This window comes from Prionailurus bengalensis, chromosome B2 (genome assembly GCF_016509475.1).
Source record: "Prionailurus bengalensis isolate Pbe53 chromosome B2, Fcat_Pben_1.1_paternal_pri, whole genome shotgun sequence".
Taxonomy (NCBI): domain Eukaryota; kingdom Metazoa; phylum Chordata; class Mammalia; order Carnivora; family Felidae; genus Prionailurus; species Prionailurus bengalensis.
In genome coordinates, this window is record NC_057349.1 from 39,812,246 (window position 1) to 39,829,038 (window position 16,793).

A 16,793-nucleotide genomic window follows, 5' to 3' on the forward strand; every position below is an offset into this window, starting at 1 on the left:
CGCCAGACACTTGCTGGGTGTTTTGCGCAAATTGGCATAAATGTCACCACCTCAAGAGGCCTTCCCTGACCACCGGGTTAAAGTAGATCCACTCCCCTCTCCCTGCCCTCTGGTTATTGTCACGCACCCTGTCCCTTTTCCTCCCACCGCTTATTACAATGTGTGATGCTTCTGGGTGTTCTTTTTAGCCCCTCCCTCCTCCACCAGACTTGCCGTGAGCAGGAGTCATGTATATCCACGCTAAGCACAGCGTCTGCCACCGAGAGTCACTCAAATACTCGTTAATGAGCGCACGACTGTCTCTGATCTTTGCAGCAGCCTTGTTAGGTCCGCGTTATCATCATGCCCATTACACAGAAGAAGAGACCGAGGTTCAGAGAGTCCAAGAGACTTGCTCAAGGACACAGTTTGTTATCACCAGACTGTAGCTCTGCTTCTTCCCCTTGAAGGCTTTCGAGAGAGAACCTAAGGCTCAGAAGAGAAAGCGTGGGCCCCGCAAAATGGCTCGCCCGGTCAGGCACCCCCCCGTGCTCAGGCTTCCCCAGCGGAGCTCTCCCAACCTCTCATCACACCCAGGTAGCTCCCAGTCATCAATCCACAGCCACAGAGCTGAGGCCAGTCCACACTGGCCTGTTTATTTCCCAAGCCAAGTGACAGCCAGTCCTTCCCCTCCTACTCCAGAGCAACATACAGCTGGGAGCCCATGCCTCACCCTTCAAACCTTACACAGCAGATAAATTAGTGAACTCTTTTTTATAAAACATCGTACAGGGAAAACACATACATACATAGAGGGCCAGTGCTGGTCTGGGGCGGGGTTCGCTTCTTGAACACAGGTAACCAGATCCTGTGCCATCGGGGTGCCTGCTGTCCTTCCCTGAAGTGGCTCTCCTGCTGTCCCCACAACCTGTATCTTGGCTAGTGACCTCAAGTCCTAAAGGTCCAACACTGTGCCCCCACAGGGTGCTGCTTCCTGGCTGTCCTACCGGCCTGCTTCTCTGAGGCTGGCCACTCCCTCCCATTCCTCCTTACCGAGGCAGCCTGCCTTGACTGGTCCCAAGAATTCGGGTCTGGGCCCGCCCATCTCTGCCGCCTCCCACTCCCCATCTTCCAGCATCTTCGCTATGCATTTTGAAGCCCAATAATATTGGGGACCTGTAGTGTTGGGATTGGGAGGGGTGGTTGGGTAGGATGCCCCCTCCAAATCCCAAATGGGTTCTGCCTAGGTTAGGCCTTGGTGTCCAGCTCCCAGGTCTTCTGGCTCCTTGGGCCCAATCCCCCAAATCATGGCTGCCTGGGTCTGCGTAGGAAAACAAGACTTAATCCTCTGTCTCCCATCCTGTACTTGCCAAGTCTTCCTTCTCTCTCTAGGCTTCCCTGTGGCTAAGGGCCAGCGCCAGGGAAAATGAACCATCCACCCTGCTATCCCCACCCTTGGCCAATGCAAAGACCTCTGTTCCAGTACCTGCTCCACAGGTTGTATGTGCACATTCCTGGTCCCACCTCAATGTGGCTTCTATGCTAGGAACCTAGGAATCACCTCTTGGGATGACAAATGGTGGGCCGGCAGAGGCTAAAGAGCTCAACGTGTAGTGCCCCACACCCCTACCCAGATGGAGCTGGGCCTCAGCCCTCTGGGAGCACTGGACAGACAATCACAGCCATTGGGATGGATTCCCATTCAGACTTAGTGCCCCACCCCTTGCTTTCAGGACCTGCTCAGGAGTCCACGCTGGTAAAACTGCTTTAAGTTGTGCTAAAGCAAACAGTACCAGATAGCGGAAACTTGGGCTCCAGGCCCTTAAAGGTTCCTCCTCTCCTCCCTCCTTCCCCCTCCCATCCCCATGTGCAGACAGTCCACAGCCATGCCAGTGCTTTGGGAAACAGAAACCCACTGTGCATCTTCCCACGGCTTCTCACTCGTCCTCCGTCTGTGTTCGGGTAACAAAGACTCCTGCATGTTTAAGTCAGGCCGCCTAACACCTGCTGCGTCCCTCCCACCCCCACAAAAAAACAAGTGCCCAGGTCTGACCCCTTGGAGTAGAGCTGAGAACACCCTGGGCTCAGGATGGGGCTTTCCGGTGGTTCCCCGAGTAGGCATAGGAGATAGGATGGCGGGTCCCAGGCCTCACGGTGAATGTATTGATGGGGCTTCCATAGTGGGGGGTTCCGTGGGGAGACCTGGGGAGGGGGAGCAGGAGAGAGGTGAGGTTAATATCTGCAGCTGGTTAACCAACAGCCCTCCCATCTCCTTCCGGGCGCGAGAGGGAAAGATATGGCTCAGTGCTATGGGATCTGCCCACACAAGCCCCGGTGGACCGGGTGGGACCCTAGTCCAGCAGTATTGATTCAACAGACACAGGGCTCCTCCTCCTGTCTAGGCTTGGCTGGCCACAGAGTACTTGCCTAATACCCTTGTATTCGGAACTCTTCACTCCTAGCCTGAGTCTGGATCCTTCTCTGTGAGGCTGGGAAATCCCCACAGCCAAAGACCACTCAGGTCTCCACCCACACCACTCTTAGCTTGAAGCCCTGAGCCTCTGGGGGGTGGGAAAGAGGAAGCAGAAGAGGGGGAGCCAGCTGGTGGGGAAAGCAGGAGGATGGGGAAAGAGAGAACAAGTGAGATGGTGGGAAACAAGGACGCAGGTCAGGGAAACCCTTTCCAGGTAAAGTGCTCCTCGTGTTCCTTTCTCTGTCCAGAGAACCAGAGAGGAGACAACCCAATGTCGCGGGACGGGTGGCCGTGGCCTGGTGGGCTTCTCTGTGGCCCGCGGGCGGACCCTTCCCTCACCTGGCTTCCCACCCCAGGTCCCTCCCTCGCCCCACTCCCAACTCACCTGCCGGCCGCAGGGGAGAAGGCGTAGTCTCCGCCGGGCGCCTTGAACTTGGCCTCCCCGCGGGCTGCGCCTTCCATGGACAGCCTCGGCGCGTGCAGGCCGCCGGGGGGCGCGCGGCCCGCCGAGTTGACGCGCCGCATTTCCGGGCCCCCAGGCGGCGGCCCGAAGCAGTTGGGGGAACTCAGGCTGCGGGCGGTGCCGCCGCGGGGCTGCCCGGGGCTGCGCTGGGGCTCCCCGACGTACAGGCGCTTCTTGATGAGCGACCGGCCCCCGCCGGCGAAGCGCTCCAGGCCCCCCGCCCCGGCGTGGTGCGCCCCGGCTGGAAAGCGCGAGAAGCCCCGAGGCGCCAAGGGCTGCCCCAAGTCTAAGAAGTTGTTCCGGGGAGGGGATCCCCGGCGCCCCAGATACCGGAGGGCCGGGGCGGGGGGCTCCGGGTCGTTGCTGAACTCTGGCGGCGGCGGGATGACCTCAAAGCAGAACTCCCCCTCGTCGTCGTCGTCCTCCTCCTCTTCCCTCTTGCAGGAAGGAGAAGGGGGGGACGAGAAGGATTTGGGCAGCAGGCGGCCCTGGGGGAGGATGGAGAACGCCGGCTTTGCCTCCGCGTTTGTCCCGTTGTGTCTGTGGTTTGGCTCAGTGCCCTCTGGGTCCCCGGGGTGCTGGGGCTTCCACTGACTGGGTACCGGAGGCTGTGCCGAGGAGGCCAGCTGGGGGTCCTTCTCAGCCTCCTTGGGTGACTTGGGGACCACAGTGAAGGAGTTGGGCCGGCCCTCCTTGTGGAAGATGCTGTCAGAGCCTGCTTGGGGCTGGCTGCCGTGGCCCCGGAGACTCCCTGGCAGGGAGGACCGGCCCAGGGCAGCCCCTCCCGGCCTTCCCTTCTGTGCCCTCTGCCTGGCCGCAAGGAGCAGAGCCATGGGGGAGCCGGGCTGCACCACCTCCCCCGTCACCGGGTGCCTGAGCAGTTCATCGGCAGGCGGGGCTGAGGTTGGGGGTTTAGCTGGCAGCTCCTGGGGCTCCTTCACCTCCACGGGCTCCCGTGACCCTCCCGCCGACCCTGTGGCCAGCGTGCCCATTGCCACAGCAGCCTCTTGGCTGGGGCTTTCCTGGCTGCGATGGGGCTTGTAGAGAAATGCTACCCCTTCACCGCCGGGGGATCTCTTTGGTGGGAGGGCTGGAGATGAGAGGGCTCCCAGTGCAGGAGGTTTACTGGCCTCTGAGGGGTGCCCTTCTGCCTCTGTCTGGGGGGCCACTGTAAGTTCCTGAGGGCTTGGCTTCTCCCACTGCCCAGCGGGGACCAGTTTCTTCTCTGCTGTCAGCTCGGATGATGGGGGTACAGTTGTAGCTGCAGATGGTGTAGCTGGCTCAGGCACAGCCTTAGATGGTGTGGCTGGCCCCAGCGTGACCTTGGGTGGTGTGGCTGGTGCAGGCGTGACCTTGGGTGGTGTGGCCGGTGCAGGCGTGACCTTGGGTGGTGTGGCCGGTGCAGGCGTGACCTTGGGTGGTGTGGCCGGTGCAGGCGTGACCTTGGGTGGTGTGGCCGGTCCAGGTGTGGGCTTAGGTGGTGCGGCCGGCACAGATGTGGCCTTGGACTGTAGTGGTGTGGTTGGCAGAGGGGTGGTGGTTGGAGGCGGCAGATTCCTGGCCACAGGCTTAGAGAATTCGCCATTATCCGTCCTATGTTCAAAGATTCTTCCCGCCTCTAGCCGAGGCTTGGGCGGCAGAGACCCTATGCTGGGCTTGGCTTCCTTCTCTGCTGATGAGGAGAGCCGGGCCTCCAGCTCGCTCCGGATCTGCCGGACACTGGGAGCTGGGGGGTCTTGGGAGATGTAGTCCACAGGGGGGAGGGGCAGGCTGGTGGCAGCCACCTTCTCTGGCAGGCTGGAGGGACTCTTCTCGGGAACACTTGGGAGGATCTCCTTCTCTGGCAGGCTGGGGGGAGCCTCTTTCTCTGGCAGGCTGGGGCCCTTCTTGCCCTCTTTTTCCTGCGAAGCCGCTGTTGGGCCTGCCCTGTGGCTGACAAATCGGTCCTCCCTCCTGGAGCCACAGAGATAGGCTGCCAGCTCACTCCGCAGCTTTTCCATCTGGCTGGGATCCCGCCAGTCCACAGGCGCTGAAGACGCTGTGTCCTCCGGACTGGGGGGGTTAGGTTTGGGGTTGGGGGCTGGGGGGCTGGATTTGGGGTTTTTTGTAAACCTAGAAGGTGGAGGGGCTGCCTTCTCAGCAGTGGGCAAAGGAGGGGCAGCTGGGGGAAGTGGCGGTGCTGGGGGAGGGAGTGGGGGTGCAGGAGGGGGCAGGGGAGGGGCTGGCGGAGGAGTCTCGGTACATTCCTTAGTCTGGGACTGGGACTGGGACTGGCCCGGCCTGGGGCTGGCTGGTGCTGCAGGTCTGAGCTCCCCTGGGCAGTCAGGCTCAGGGGCCCTGTCCGGATAGGCCTGGGACGCGGGGCGGATGTGGAAGCTGGGAGGCAGTGGGAGTCGATTGGGGGCTTTCTTGGTGGCCCCTTCCTCCTCTGGAGGCGTCCCCTGTGCTTCCTGAGTTGGGATGGAAGAAGTCCTGACTGGGGTTGGGGGAGGCACCTTGAATGAGCGGGGGAAAGTGAGGTGGGGTTCTGGCTTAGGCCTCAGAAGGCTCCCCTTTGGCTCAGCTGGGCTCTGGGGGGGGCTGGTTCTGGGGGTCTCCGGCTGCCTGCCATTCAGCGCTACCTCTGATTTCCACTTGGTGACACCCCCAGGGGGAAAGAAGCGAGTCCCCGTCGTATGAAGAGATGCTGGGGGTGCTGGGGCCGGCAAAAGGGGTGGAGGTGGGGCTAGAGAGGCCAAGGGTGGGGCAGGAGGAATGAAGTCAGGAGGGGTGGGTGTGGATGGGGAGGAAAGGGTGGATAGGGGGGCTTGGGCCCCCAATACTGGGGGCGGAGGTGGGGCCGTGGTGGGTGGGGGTGGGGGTTCCAGCAGCAGGGGAGGTGGTGGGGGAGCCATGGAAGGTGGAGGTGGGGGGGATTCCTCCTGAAGCTGTGAAAAGCCTGGGGGTGGCCCCGGGGCCGGGCCTGGGGGAGGGGGAGGGATGAGTGGGTCCTGCCCATAGTGCCCCGGCCTTAGGTCACCCACAGAGCTGTACAGGCGCAGGTTGCCGTTGACGAGTGAGCTGGTACCTGAAAGAAGGGAAAAGCAAAAGAAGAGGGAGGCCGGGAGGCCATGAGGTCCTGAGCTGTCCTGGGAGTGAGCCTCTCCTTTCCAGGGAGGGGGTTCCCTGCCTATCCTGGGCTCGGCCTCCTCGGGAGCCTGCACTGAATGTTCTCCGTTTGTTTCACTCTCCCCTGCCCTGCTCTGGCCCGGGGGCTCCCTTATCCTCTGGCTCCAGGTGGGTTCAGCCGATGGGAGCTGCTGGCAGATCAGAGGGTGGGCATAGAGAGGCCAGGGCATCGATCCCCCACCCTCCCTTCTTGACGGGCCACAGTCGCCAAAGGCTGCCTTCCTGGCAGGTTAGCCCCATCCCACAGCTCAAAGATACAGGAGTAGCTCCCCACTGCTCCCTCAGCCTCTGGGGCTTGTGTCACCACCCACTCCGGTCCCCGAACGCTGCCCCCCTCCTTGCATATCATCCTTTCATGAAACCCTTTGGTTATCCCCTATGAGTATGCCATCTGTTTCTCACGGGGGCCTTGGCTGATACACAGCCAGAAAAGCCAGGGTTCAAATCCCAGCCCTACTGCTTAACCAGATGTGTGACCTTGGACAAGCCAGCTAACCTTGCCGAGCCTCAGTCTCATCATCTGTAAAATGGGCATAATGTCAACGCTTACCACGTAAAGCTGTTGGGAGGATTAACCAGAAGATTCGTGTAAAAAGACGTAAAGGGCTTACCATGGTGCTAGGCCCATAGTAGGCACCTTATGAATGGCGACTGCTCGGATTACTAACCACCTGCACCTAACTGTTTAGGTTGTAAGACAGGAAAAGTGGGAGGAAGACGGGAAGTCGGGGGTCAGGGGCCTGGAGACGTTCTCAGTAGAAAGTTTTGGGTGAAAGACTCATAGGAGGGAACATGGTCTTTCCATGGAAAACATGGAACCCCTGCTTTCCAAAGATCCCGAGTCTACCTAGAAGCCAGCTCTCCGCCTCACAGAGAGCTCCTGGGACAGAGTCTGGCCTGCGGGGTGGGATGGGGGTATGTGGAAAGAAGGTGACCTGACAGTCGCGGGCGCTAGACAGATGCTGAGAACCTCTGGCCCCAGCGGCTCACACCCCTCCCTTCTTGGACCCAGTTCCCAGCCCTTCCCCACCCCCAACACCCCGAGTCTGCAGGCCACCAACAGGCCTGCTTATTTCTCTCTTAGGTGGCCTGTCCTCTGCCTCCCTCCTCTCACTTCGTAGCACAAGCCCGGGGAATGTGAAGCTCTGAAGGGCTTCTCCCAGCTGTCTGACTTCAAGACAAAACGACAGTGGGGAGGAGGAAAAACTGACATTCATTAAGCACCCAAGCGGTAAGAGCTGCAAGACAGCAGTGCAAACAAAACAAAAATAGTCAAAATACTGGCCCTGCTGGAGCTTACTATTTCTCTTTTAATATATAAAGTTTGTTTATTTATTTTGAGAGAGAGTGTGCAAGCAGGGGAGGGGCAGAGAGAGACAAGGAGAGAGAGAATACCAAGCAGGCTCCACGCTGTGGGGCTCGAACTCACGAACCGTGAGATCATGATCTGAGCTGAAGTCGGCCACTTAACCGGCTGAGCCACCCAGGCGCCCCTGAAGCTTACATTTTAATGGGACAATGAGACAAACAATGAACATAATACATCCATAAATTGTTGCCACACATCAGATGATGAGTGATATGTGGGAACAGCCTGAATAGCGTGGTCAGAGGAGACCTCACTGGGAAGCTGGCATCTGAGCACAGAGGGCGTTCGGGCAGGAGGGAGCTGTACACGTGTACAGGGGAACAGCAGCCGAGGCAGAGGGAACCGCAGTGCAGAGACCCCGGGGTGGAAATGTGCAGGTGCTGAAGGGCAACAAGGATAGCGGGTTGGCGGGAGCAGCGTGAGACCGGGAGAGAAAGCAGGCGATGAGGCCAGGTGAGGCCAGATTCGGGAAGTCCTGGCAAGAACCTCTGCTTTGAGCGTCATGGGAAGTCATTGGTGGGTTTTGAGCCTCAGTGTGACAAGAAGTGACCAAAGTCCCATCCAGTACGTCACTGCCTCCTCCAGAACTGGATTTAAGTTTGCCGTGGCTCATTTGCAGACACAGACGTGCGAGGGGTTAAATGACTTGCCCAAAGGGAACAAAGCTCATCTGTAGGAGGGCTGGGATTGAAAGCCAGGTGGGTCTGACTCGGGTTCTTTCCACCACTTCCTGCTGCCCTTGACCCCGCTCTGGTGTTGGCCCTCACCATCCTCCCCCCACTGGAATTGGCCTTAGCCAGCCTTGGCTCTGCTCAACCCCCACTGGCTGCAGCCAGCAGCCAAGAGGCCTGGGGACTCCAGCTTTATCACCAGCTGGGGTGGGCCAGATGCTTGGGCAGAAGGAGGAAAGAAAGATGGGAGAAGCCCCAAACCCACAGTCCTCTTACCTGTCACTTCTTTGTCTGCAAAGTCTCCTGGGACAGAGGGGGTGGGCACAGCCAGTCCATGGTTCTCCTGGGCATTCTGAAAGAGGGCAGAGAGATCAGGGAACGGGGAAAGACAGACAAATAAATAATTCTTAACTTGCTGCTCTCAGAGGTCATTTTACTGCTCGAAAATCAGCAGTGATGGTGATCGTCACATAGCCTTGTGAATATACTAAAATATAAAAGGGCTCATTTAAAAGGGTGAATCTTATGTACAGGTGAGTCTTGTTATTTGCACAAATTATGGTTCCTAAAGTTGCTTCAGACACTGAATTAGAAAACGCCTGGGGCACCTGGGTGGCTCTGTCAGTTAAGCGTCAGACTTCAGCTCAGGTCAGGATCTCACGGCTTGTGGGTTCGAGCCCCGCGTCGGGCTCTGTGCTAACATCTCAGAGCCTGGATCCTGCTTCGGATTCTGGGTCTCCCTCTCTCTCTGCCCTCGCTCCCCCCGCCTGTGTTCTCTCTCTTTCAAAAATAAATTAATTTAAAAAGAAAGAAAGAAAGAAAGAAAGAAAGAAAGAAAGAAAGAAAAGAAAAGAAAAGAATCAGTGCCCCAAGGGAAACAGATTAGTTTCCTGCAAACTTCCATCACAGCATTTTCATCAACCGGTCAATACATAACTTTATTTTATATGTGTTTCTGTTTAAAGACACCTTATTTAATTTTTGGTTGACTCATTGGTATTGAACTCAGGGCCAACAGCAGTATAACTCAGGCCTGAACAAAGCTTATCTAACATACATATTTTCTCTGTAAGGCACATCACAGCCTTCTTGCACTTAGGAATGTTAGCACATGGGCGCTATGCTTGGGGGCCATTTTAAATAGTGAAATCACCAACAAAAAACAAAGAAGTATGAAAAATATGGCACTAAAGAACAAAGGACACCTATTTACAGTATGAGAGCTGAAGCTAGAAGGCAAAATTGTCTCGTTTGATCTCAGCCGGGACCATGCGCATCAGGTGACTCCAATTTTTCACAGCCGTGCACATGTCCAAAGTGTCTTGAGTAGTGCTTTGGGGGTTACAAATACATTTTAGCGAGTAGGCGAATTCGCAAATAGAGAATCAGCAAATAATGAGAATCGACTGTCTATGAATTCTATCTCAATTAAAACAAAACAAAACAAAACAAAACAAACGAATCTGCCTTGCGCCCCAGGCACATCCACAAGCTAAAAGCCAAATTCCTCAGCCTGGCTTCCTGTTCACTCTTGGTTTTCATTAGGTATTTCCAGGAAACTAAATTAATTAAAAGTGGTGAACTGGAATATTTATAGTGCTGCAGATGCCCTTCTGATCTTAAGCCTCACAGACCACAATGTGTGTGCACAGCTGTCGGTTAGAACATACTATTTTACGTTCTATTTTTTTCCCCCCCAAACACACATTTCCATACATCGACAAAGTCCACACACCTGTGCCTTGGAGAGCTGTGGAGCATTTTGTGGTAGTTTCCAAGGCCCTCAACAACCTGGCCTTGCACTTCCCAGCCCCAGCTTTTACGTACCACTCACCTGTTACACCCATTTCACATTCTAGCTTGGACACCTCCCTCTCCACCGTCCTTCCAAACCGCACACGAGTTCATGTTCATCCCGAATGCTTGGTCAGGCTGTGCCCCTCCTCCCAGCCTCCATTTCTAACAATAATACCCCTTTGCTCCATGCTTGAAACACGTTATCTCCACCACACTACTCTATGAAGAAGACGCTATGCCCATTTACCAGATGAGGACACGGAGGCTCAGAAGTATTTCCTAAGTTGTCTATAGTCACACAACTAGCACTACCAACCCCAGGTCTGTGGTGCTCCCATCCCTCGGTATTTTGTTTCTCTAAAATCTCTCATTCTTCAAGGATTAGCTGAGCGCCTCCGATTGGATGGCAGAGGTGAAAGGGGCTAAGGGCACTGGCTTTGGAGCTAGACTGTCTGGATTTGAATTCCAGATCTGCCACCAACTAGCTGTAGGACTGTGCCAACTGCTTAAGCTCTCTGTGCCTCAGTTTCCCTATGAGGCAGTGATAAAAATAGAATTTACCGAGGGTGGGTGATGGGTATTGAGGAGGGCACCTTTTGGGATGAGCACTGGGTGTTGTATGGAAACCAATTTGTCAATAAATTTCATATATTAAAAAAAAAAATAGAATTTACCTATTCCAGGGCAGGTGGGAGGATCAATGACACAACACACAAAAAGCACTCTGCTCCTGGCGTGTAGCGAAAGCCCATTAAATGTGAGCCCAGCAAACGTTACCACCAGGAGCCCTCACTGACCTGATGCTGTTCGGAGCAACCTACAGCCAAGCCCCTCAAAGGAAGATTTTTGTTTGCTCTCTCGTGAGGTGAGGTGAGGTTGACCTTGGAGCCCAGGGACCTATGTGACCAATGTGAATCCCCAAAGCTGGACACTTAGTAAGCCAAGTCGTTACTCACTGATGAGCCAATGGTGCTAACTCTCTGGGCTTAATGACCTAATAGCTTCAGATCTAAGACAGGAGATTCAAGAAAGATGTTTTGAAAATATCCATGAGAACCTGGGTTACAAAGGGCAATCTCAGAATTACCCTTTGGCCTTCTGGGGGCCACAAACAACTCATCTCATTCTCAAAGAATTCTGAAGCTGAAATAACCTTGAGCCATCATCTCTTGTCTGCCTCTTGGTAATTTTCTGCCTCTACTTGATTCACACGGCCACACACCTGTTTTCACATCTCTCAAACCCAGCGATCCGAACGGGGGGCAGGGACGGGGGCCAGCCCATCTGAGGAGTGTCTCCTAAGACCTTCTGAGATGCAACACACACACACACACACACACACACACACACACACACCACCGATTGTCTACTAACCTTCACCAAGGATGTACCCTCTGATTTTGATGAGGTGGGGGCCAGACCTTCAAAAGCCATGGTTGAGACTTCTGTTTACTCTTTTGAATATAATTGAAAAATAAAAAGACATGGGGACTGGGCACAGAAAGCCCGAGAGTCCATTTGTGCTCTGAATTTTGCCAGGGGTGTGACCTTGGCCGAGCAGTGGTGACGGCAATATCCAACCATCATTTCTGCACCCACGGTGTGCCAGCACTAGGAGCTTTGCTTATCTCCAGTCCCTTAACAGACCCAGGGTGCAAACCTAGGCTTACCTTTTCTATAGATCACCCATGTTCTTCGCTTATAAAATGGAGATAATATTTCCTCCTTTGCAGGGCATTCTGAGGATCAAATGAGATAATATTCCTAACCCAGGAAGCCGGGGTTAGTTGAAGGGCTATGTCTTCCAATCCTCCTCTCCCACAAACGTGAACAAATTGTGAACAATCAAATATTTCTGGAATCCTTGAAACGCCTCCGGGGTCACGCCAGGTGCTTAAGTATGATTGTGCGTAGAAGAGGGGGATGGGCGGACTTCATGGGCCAGAGATAGTACTGCCCACCCTACCCTTCGATCTTCAGGGACTCTGGAAATGCATTAGACTCCCAAGACCAGAGGATAAAAGCCTGTCTCATGAGCAGCCTTGGAAACAGCCGTGCGGGCAGAGGTCTGGCTTTTCAGGTCCCCCTGCTCCCACCGACATGGGGGTCCCAGGACACGCCCACCATCTCACTGCACCGTTCCAGGTGCCATGGCCCTTCACTGTTCACCACCCTAGGGCACGTGCCTGACTTCAACCTCATCTCCATCCAGCAGCTCCAAGCGCCAGCTGGCCCTGCCCCTTCCCACTCACGCCCACATAGCCCCAGAGGCTCACTCAGCGGTGCGTGTCCGGGAGAGGCAAATACAAACCCATGTTAACTTTCATCCTAGAAAAACAGACCCAGGAGGTGAGCTCCCTTTTCTCCCCAGGAAGACCCAGGAAGCTGGCATTGAGTGTCCCAGCTTGGATAGTGCCCTGTTTCAGTGTGCAAATAAATGCACAGGTGTAGACAGCATCCACCTCCGTGGGCGCTGAATTCCCCGATGTGAGAACCGAGGAAAAGCCTCCTTAAGAAGAGGGCTTGCGGGTGACACCTCTGTGCAGTGTGTGATCCTGATTGGATCCTGGGGTGGGGGTGGGGAGTGTGTGCCCTGAAGAACATTATCGAGAGGATTGGCAATAACAATATAAACATGCATTAGGCAATAGTATCATATCAATATTAAATTCCTGAATTTGGTAGTTGTGCAGAAAATGTCTGCTCTTAGGCTACACAGGCTAAAGTATTTAGGAGCGGAGGGACACAATGTCTCAGCTTACTCTTGGATGGTTCAGGAAGAAACAATGTGTCTACATCAAGGATGGAGGGAGCAATTGGCAAAATGCCGGAATCTGGGCGGAGGCTCTAGAGAGTTCTTCCTACTCTTCCTGCAACTTTTCTCACACTAGGATTGGTTGAAAGAAAAAGTTACTTAATGCCAGTGATGCAATGGTAACCAATTGCCAATGCAATGGTAACTTTTATGTTAGATGTAGCTCACGATTAAAAAAGTTAAAGGACGCCTGGGTGGCTCAGTCAGTTAAGCGACTGACTTCGGCTCAGGTCATGATCTCAGGGTTCATGAGTTCGAGCCCTGCATCCAGCTCTGTGCTGACAGCGGGGAGTCTGGAGCCTGCTATGGATTCTGTGTCTCCCTCTCTCTCTGCCCCTCCCCAGCTCATGCTTGCATTCTGTCTCATAAATAAACTTTAAAAATTTAAAATAAAAAAGTTACAAGCAAAGATAAGACCATCAAAAAGAGAAGGTGCAGAGAGGGCCTCAGAGCATCTCTATCCACCGGATATCAGCGCCTCACACCTTCTCCCACCATCCCCAGTCCTTCCAGTCTCAGCAATAATAACAGCAGCCGCTGACTTCCTAGCACTTACTCTGCACCAGGTGCTCTTTCTGTGTTTTCTTTTTTTAGTATTTTTAAGTGTTTACTTATTTTTGAGAGAGAGAGAGAGAGAGAGAGAGAGAGAGAGAGAGAGAGATTGTGAATGGGGGAGAGACAGAGAGAGTGAGGAGAACAGAGGGCTGGAAGAGGGCTCTGCGCTGACAGCAGCGAGCGCGATGTGAGGTTCGAACTCGGGAACTGTGAGATCATGACCTGAGGTGAAGCTGGATGCTCAATGAACTGAGCCACCCAGATGCCCCCGTTCTGTGTTTTCTGTCTCTTGACTCATTTACTTTCCATCACAACCTGATGACATAGGTGCTATTATTGCTCCCTCCGTTTTACAGAAAAGGAAAAAGGCACAGAGAGGTTAAGTGACTTCCCCAAGGACACACAGCCAGTTATATCACTGTCTTTCCAGGCAACCCAGTCATCACCCACACACCCCGCTTGTCACCCAACTTTGCCAGGCACTTCCTGGGGCCCTCCCTCTTGCCACCCCTCAAGCTCATCCCTTCTTCAGTCCTCACTGTCTTGTCTCTTACCCAGACAGACAGACTACTGTCATCATCTCCAGATACTTCCCTGGCCTCTGCCTCACTCCATTCTTCAAACCTGATGCCAGGATGTTCTTTCTAAAATGGATCTCAAAGCAAGCCGCTTCCCTGCTCAGAAACCTTCCATTGGTCCAGAGGATGAAATTCAAGCACCTTCGCATGGCATTTGAGACCTTTCGTAAGCTGTCCCCTTTGCAGCTCCTGCCATCTTCTCCCCACCCACCCCACAATCCCTGGGCTCCAGCTAGTGGTTCTCATCCTTTTCCCATTCCAGTGCACGTGGGAACCCGACTCACTCATGAGCAAGTGGGCTCCTCGCAGCAGGGATCCTCGGTAAGCCAGAGACACCACCCTTTGGAGGTTCTGGGGGATGGTGAATAGCTTGAAAAAGCCCCTAGATGATTTGGTCACACCTTCCTCCCCCACCTGTTGAGAACCACTGCAGCTGCTTGGGATTCATTCCCATGTCTTCTTGGGTCTCCTGAGAGCAAGAGCCTTGCTCTTGCCCTGACGTTGCCTAGGATGCTCTTCTTGGCCTGGAAAACTCCTAGTTACCCTTTAAACCCCAGATTAAATGCCCCTTGTCCATGAAGCCTTCCTTGGAGTTAATTTCTCTACCCCGTGTCTTCCTGTGTGCACTGTTATCACAGCTGACAATTATTTAGGTGCCTACTATGTGCTAGGCATGATTATGAGTACCTCACATGTAGCAGCCCAGTAAGTCCCCATGGTGACCCTACGAGGCAGGTTGTTTGTATTTTACAGAAGAGGAATCTGAGGCACAGAGAGGCTAAGAGCATTGCCCAAGGTCACACAGCTAGTCAGCGGCAGGGCCAAAACCGGAACGTCAGGGCCTACCCTCTTTGCCGCCATAGTATTGCCCTCACGCTTCTCCAGCACAGACGGAACCTGTCATAGGTGAGGGTAGTCTCTGCTGTCCAAGCCCAGTCTCCTGTTGGGTCAAGTAACAGCTAATTCTTTGTTCATGCTGAGCACAGAATGGACAACGCAACAAGTTTGTTACATGACCGAAAGGTCGGAAGAGTGCAGGAGAGGTGGAAAGCCTGTGTTCTGGAGCCAACCCTACCCCCATTCAACTCCGAGCAAAGTCACTTGTCTCTGGGCCTCCCTGCCTCGTTTGTAACCGCTTGCTAAGGGTCGCTTCAACCATGGTGCTCCGAATGCAGGCCCAGAAGGTGTCCTGCCTGTGACTCGGCTCACCCTCCGCCTGGTGGGCAGTGGCCTAGGCACTCGGGGCCGCAATTCCATGACAGGAGGCGCCGTTGTCTCCAGATGGTTCTCCGTCTGGAATAAAGGAGGAGTTCCGGAGCCACAGGGTGAGGCCAAGGGGGCAGGGCTGGGCTTGAGGTCACTGCTGACCTCAGACAAGGGACTTTGACTGCGGCAGTCAGTTGAGTTGGCCGCGCGCCACTCGGCGAGCTGGACCTGAGAAAATGACAGACCCATGCCCCAGGGTGCTGTTGACGTTGGAGGCTGGCATGCGTCTCAAACATACACGGAGGAGAGGGGCGTGTGGCCCTTCGAGGATGGCAGCCCACATCAAGAGAGGGGCATACCGACTCGTGTGCGGAGAAACCAACCAGAGGCAGGCGAAAGACCCTCTGAGCACCCCCTCTGCCCCCGGCCATGGCCACGCCCCTCCCGGCGTGACCGCGCCCCCCGGTCATGGCCACGCCCCTCCCTGCTCAGCAGCCTGAGAGTGGTCCCCGCTTTAATGCCTGGGGCAGAGTCCAGCCCTGGCTCTGCCAGGTGGGGCATTCCACCTGAAACTGGGCCTCAGCCCCTCCCTGTCCCAACACCGGGACAACGCCTAGAAGCTAAGATCATTGATCATCTCACTCGCCCTGTTCACACAGGGTGCAAGTCAGCTCCGTGGCTCAGTCAAGCAGCCCTTTCCAAAGCATCACAGCCTAGTATATTGGAAAGTTATCCAGCAATGGTTAGTTGCCGGGGAGGCTGGGGGCGGGGGCACCACTCCAAGAATATTTCTTTTTCTTTTCTTCCTTATACGTGTCTCTATTTCTCAGTTCTTAACAATGAACTTCTGTTTCCTTCATAATTAAAAAAAAATCCAATACAATAGTTATTTTTTTAAAAATATGAACTCGGGGCACCTGACTAGCTCAGTCGGTAGAGCATGAAACTCTTTTTTTTTTTTTTTTTTTTTAATGCTTATTTATTTTTGAGAGAGACAGAGACAGAGCATGAGCAGGGGAGGGGCAGAGAGACAGGGAGGGAGACACAGTCTCCAAAGCAGGCTCCAGGCTCTGAGCTGTCAGCACAGAGCCCAACCCAGGCTAGAACTCATGCACCGCGAGATCATGACCTGAGCCAAAGTCAGATACCCAACCGACTGAGCCACCCAGGCGCCCCCACCTCTTGATCTCACGGTCAGGAGTTCAAGCCCCATGTTGGGAGTGGAGCCTACTTAAACAACACAAAACAACACAAAACAAAAAACATAACATAAACTTTGGAGTCAGGCAGACCAGACTGGCAATCTTACTTTAACTCCATCATCTCAAAGGAATCAAAGGTGGTATCTGACACACGGTCAGTGCTCAATAAGTGTGCCCCTCTCTCGCCTTCTAAGGATCGGCTTTCTTATTTGTAAGATGGAGATGTCCCACTTCCCTTGGGTTTGTTAGGACACCAGAGGCCACCACATACCTAAAGAGATCCTGCAGAGTTAGTAGTCAAGAAAGGTAATTTCCCCGAGCCTCTCCTCTCTCAGGTCCTAACATAGCTCAGGGGTTAGCAGCGGCCCAAGAACTTGGAGACTGCTCCAGGCACAGCCTCCAGGGTGTCTCTAGTTGAATCCTGAGACAGGTGCTTCCCTGTGGTTAGGGTCCCCTACTACCCTTGACTGCAAATGTTTCAGAGTTGAGAAGGAGGAAGGGCGAAAAACACTCACTA

General features: G+C 54.5%; 1 protein-coding gene across 1 annotated transcript in view; it reads right to left on the reverse strand.

The window, feature by feature from the left end:
• Positions 1–594: 594 nt before the first annotated feature.
• Positions 595–16,793, reverse strand: part of CB2H6orf132 (chromosome B2 C6orf132 homolog) — a 33,814-nt gene continuing 17,615 nt past the window's right edge. Inside the window, exons 3-5 of the mRNA XM_043591396.1 lie at positions 8,400–8,475; positions 2,838–5,982; positions 595–2,181 (exon numbers count right to left, since the gene is read on the reverse strand). Of these exons, the coding sequence (XP_043447331.1) occupies positions 2,064–2,181; positions 2,838–5,982; positions 8,400–8,475 (3,339 nt within the window). The 3' untranslated portion in view covers positions 595–2,063. The remainder of the gene's footprint in view (positions 2,182–2,837; positions 5,983–8,399; positions 8,476–16,793) is intronic.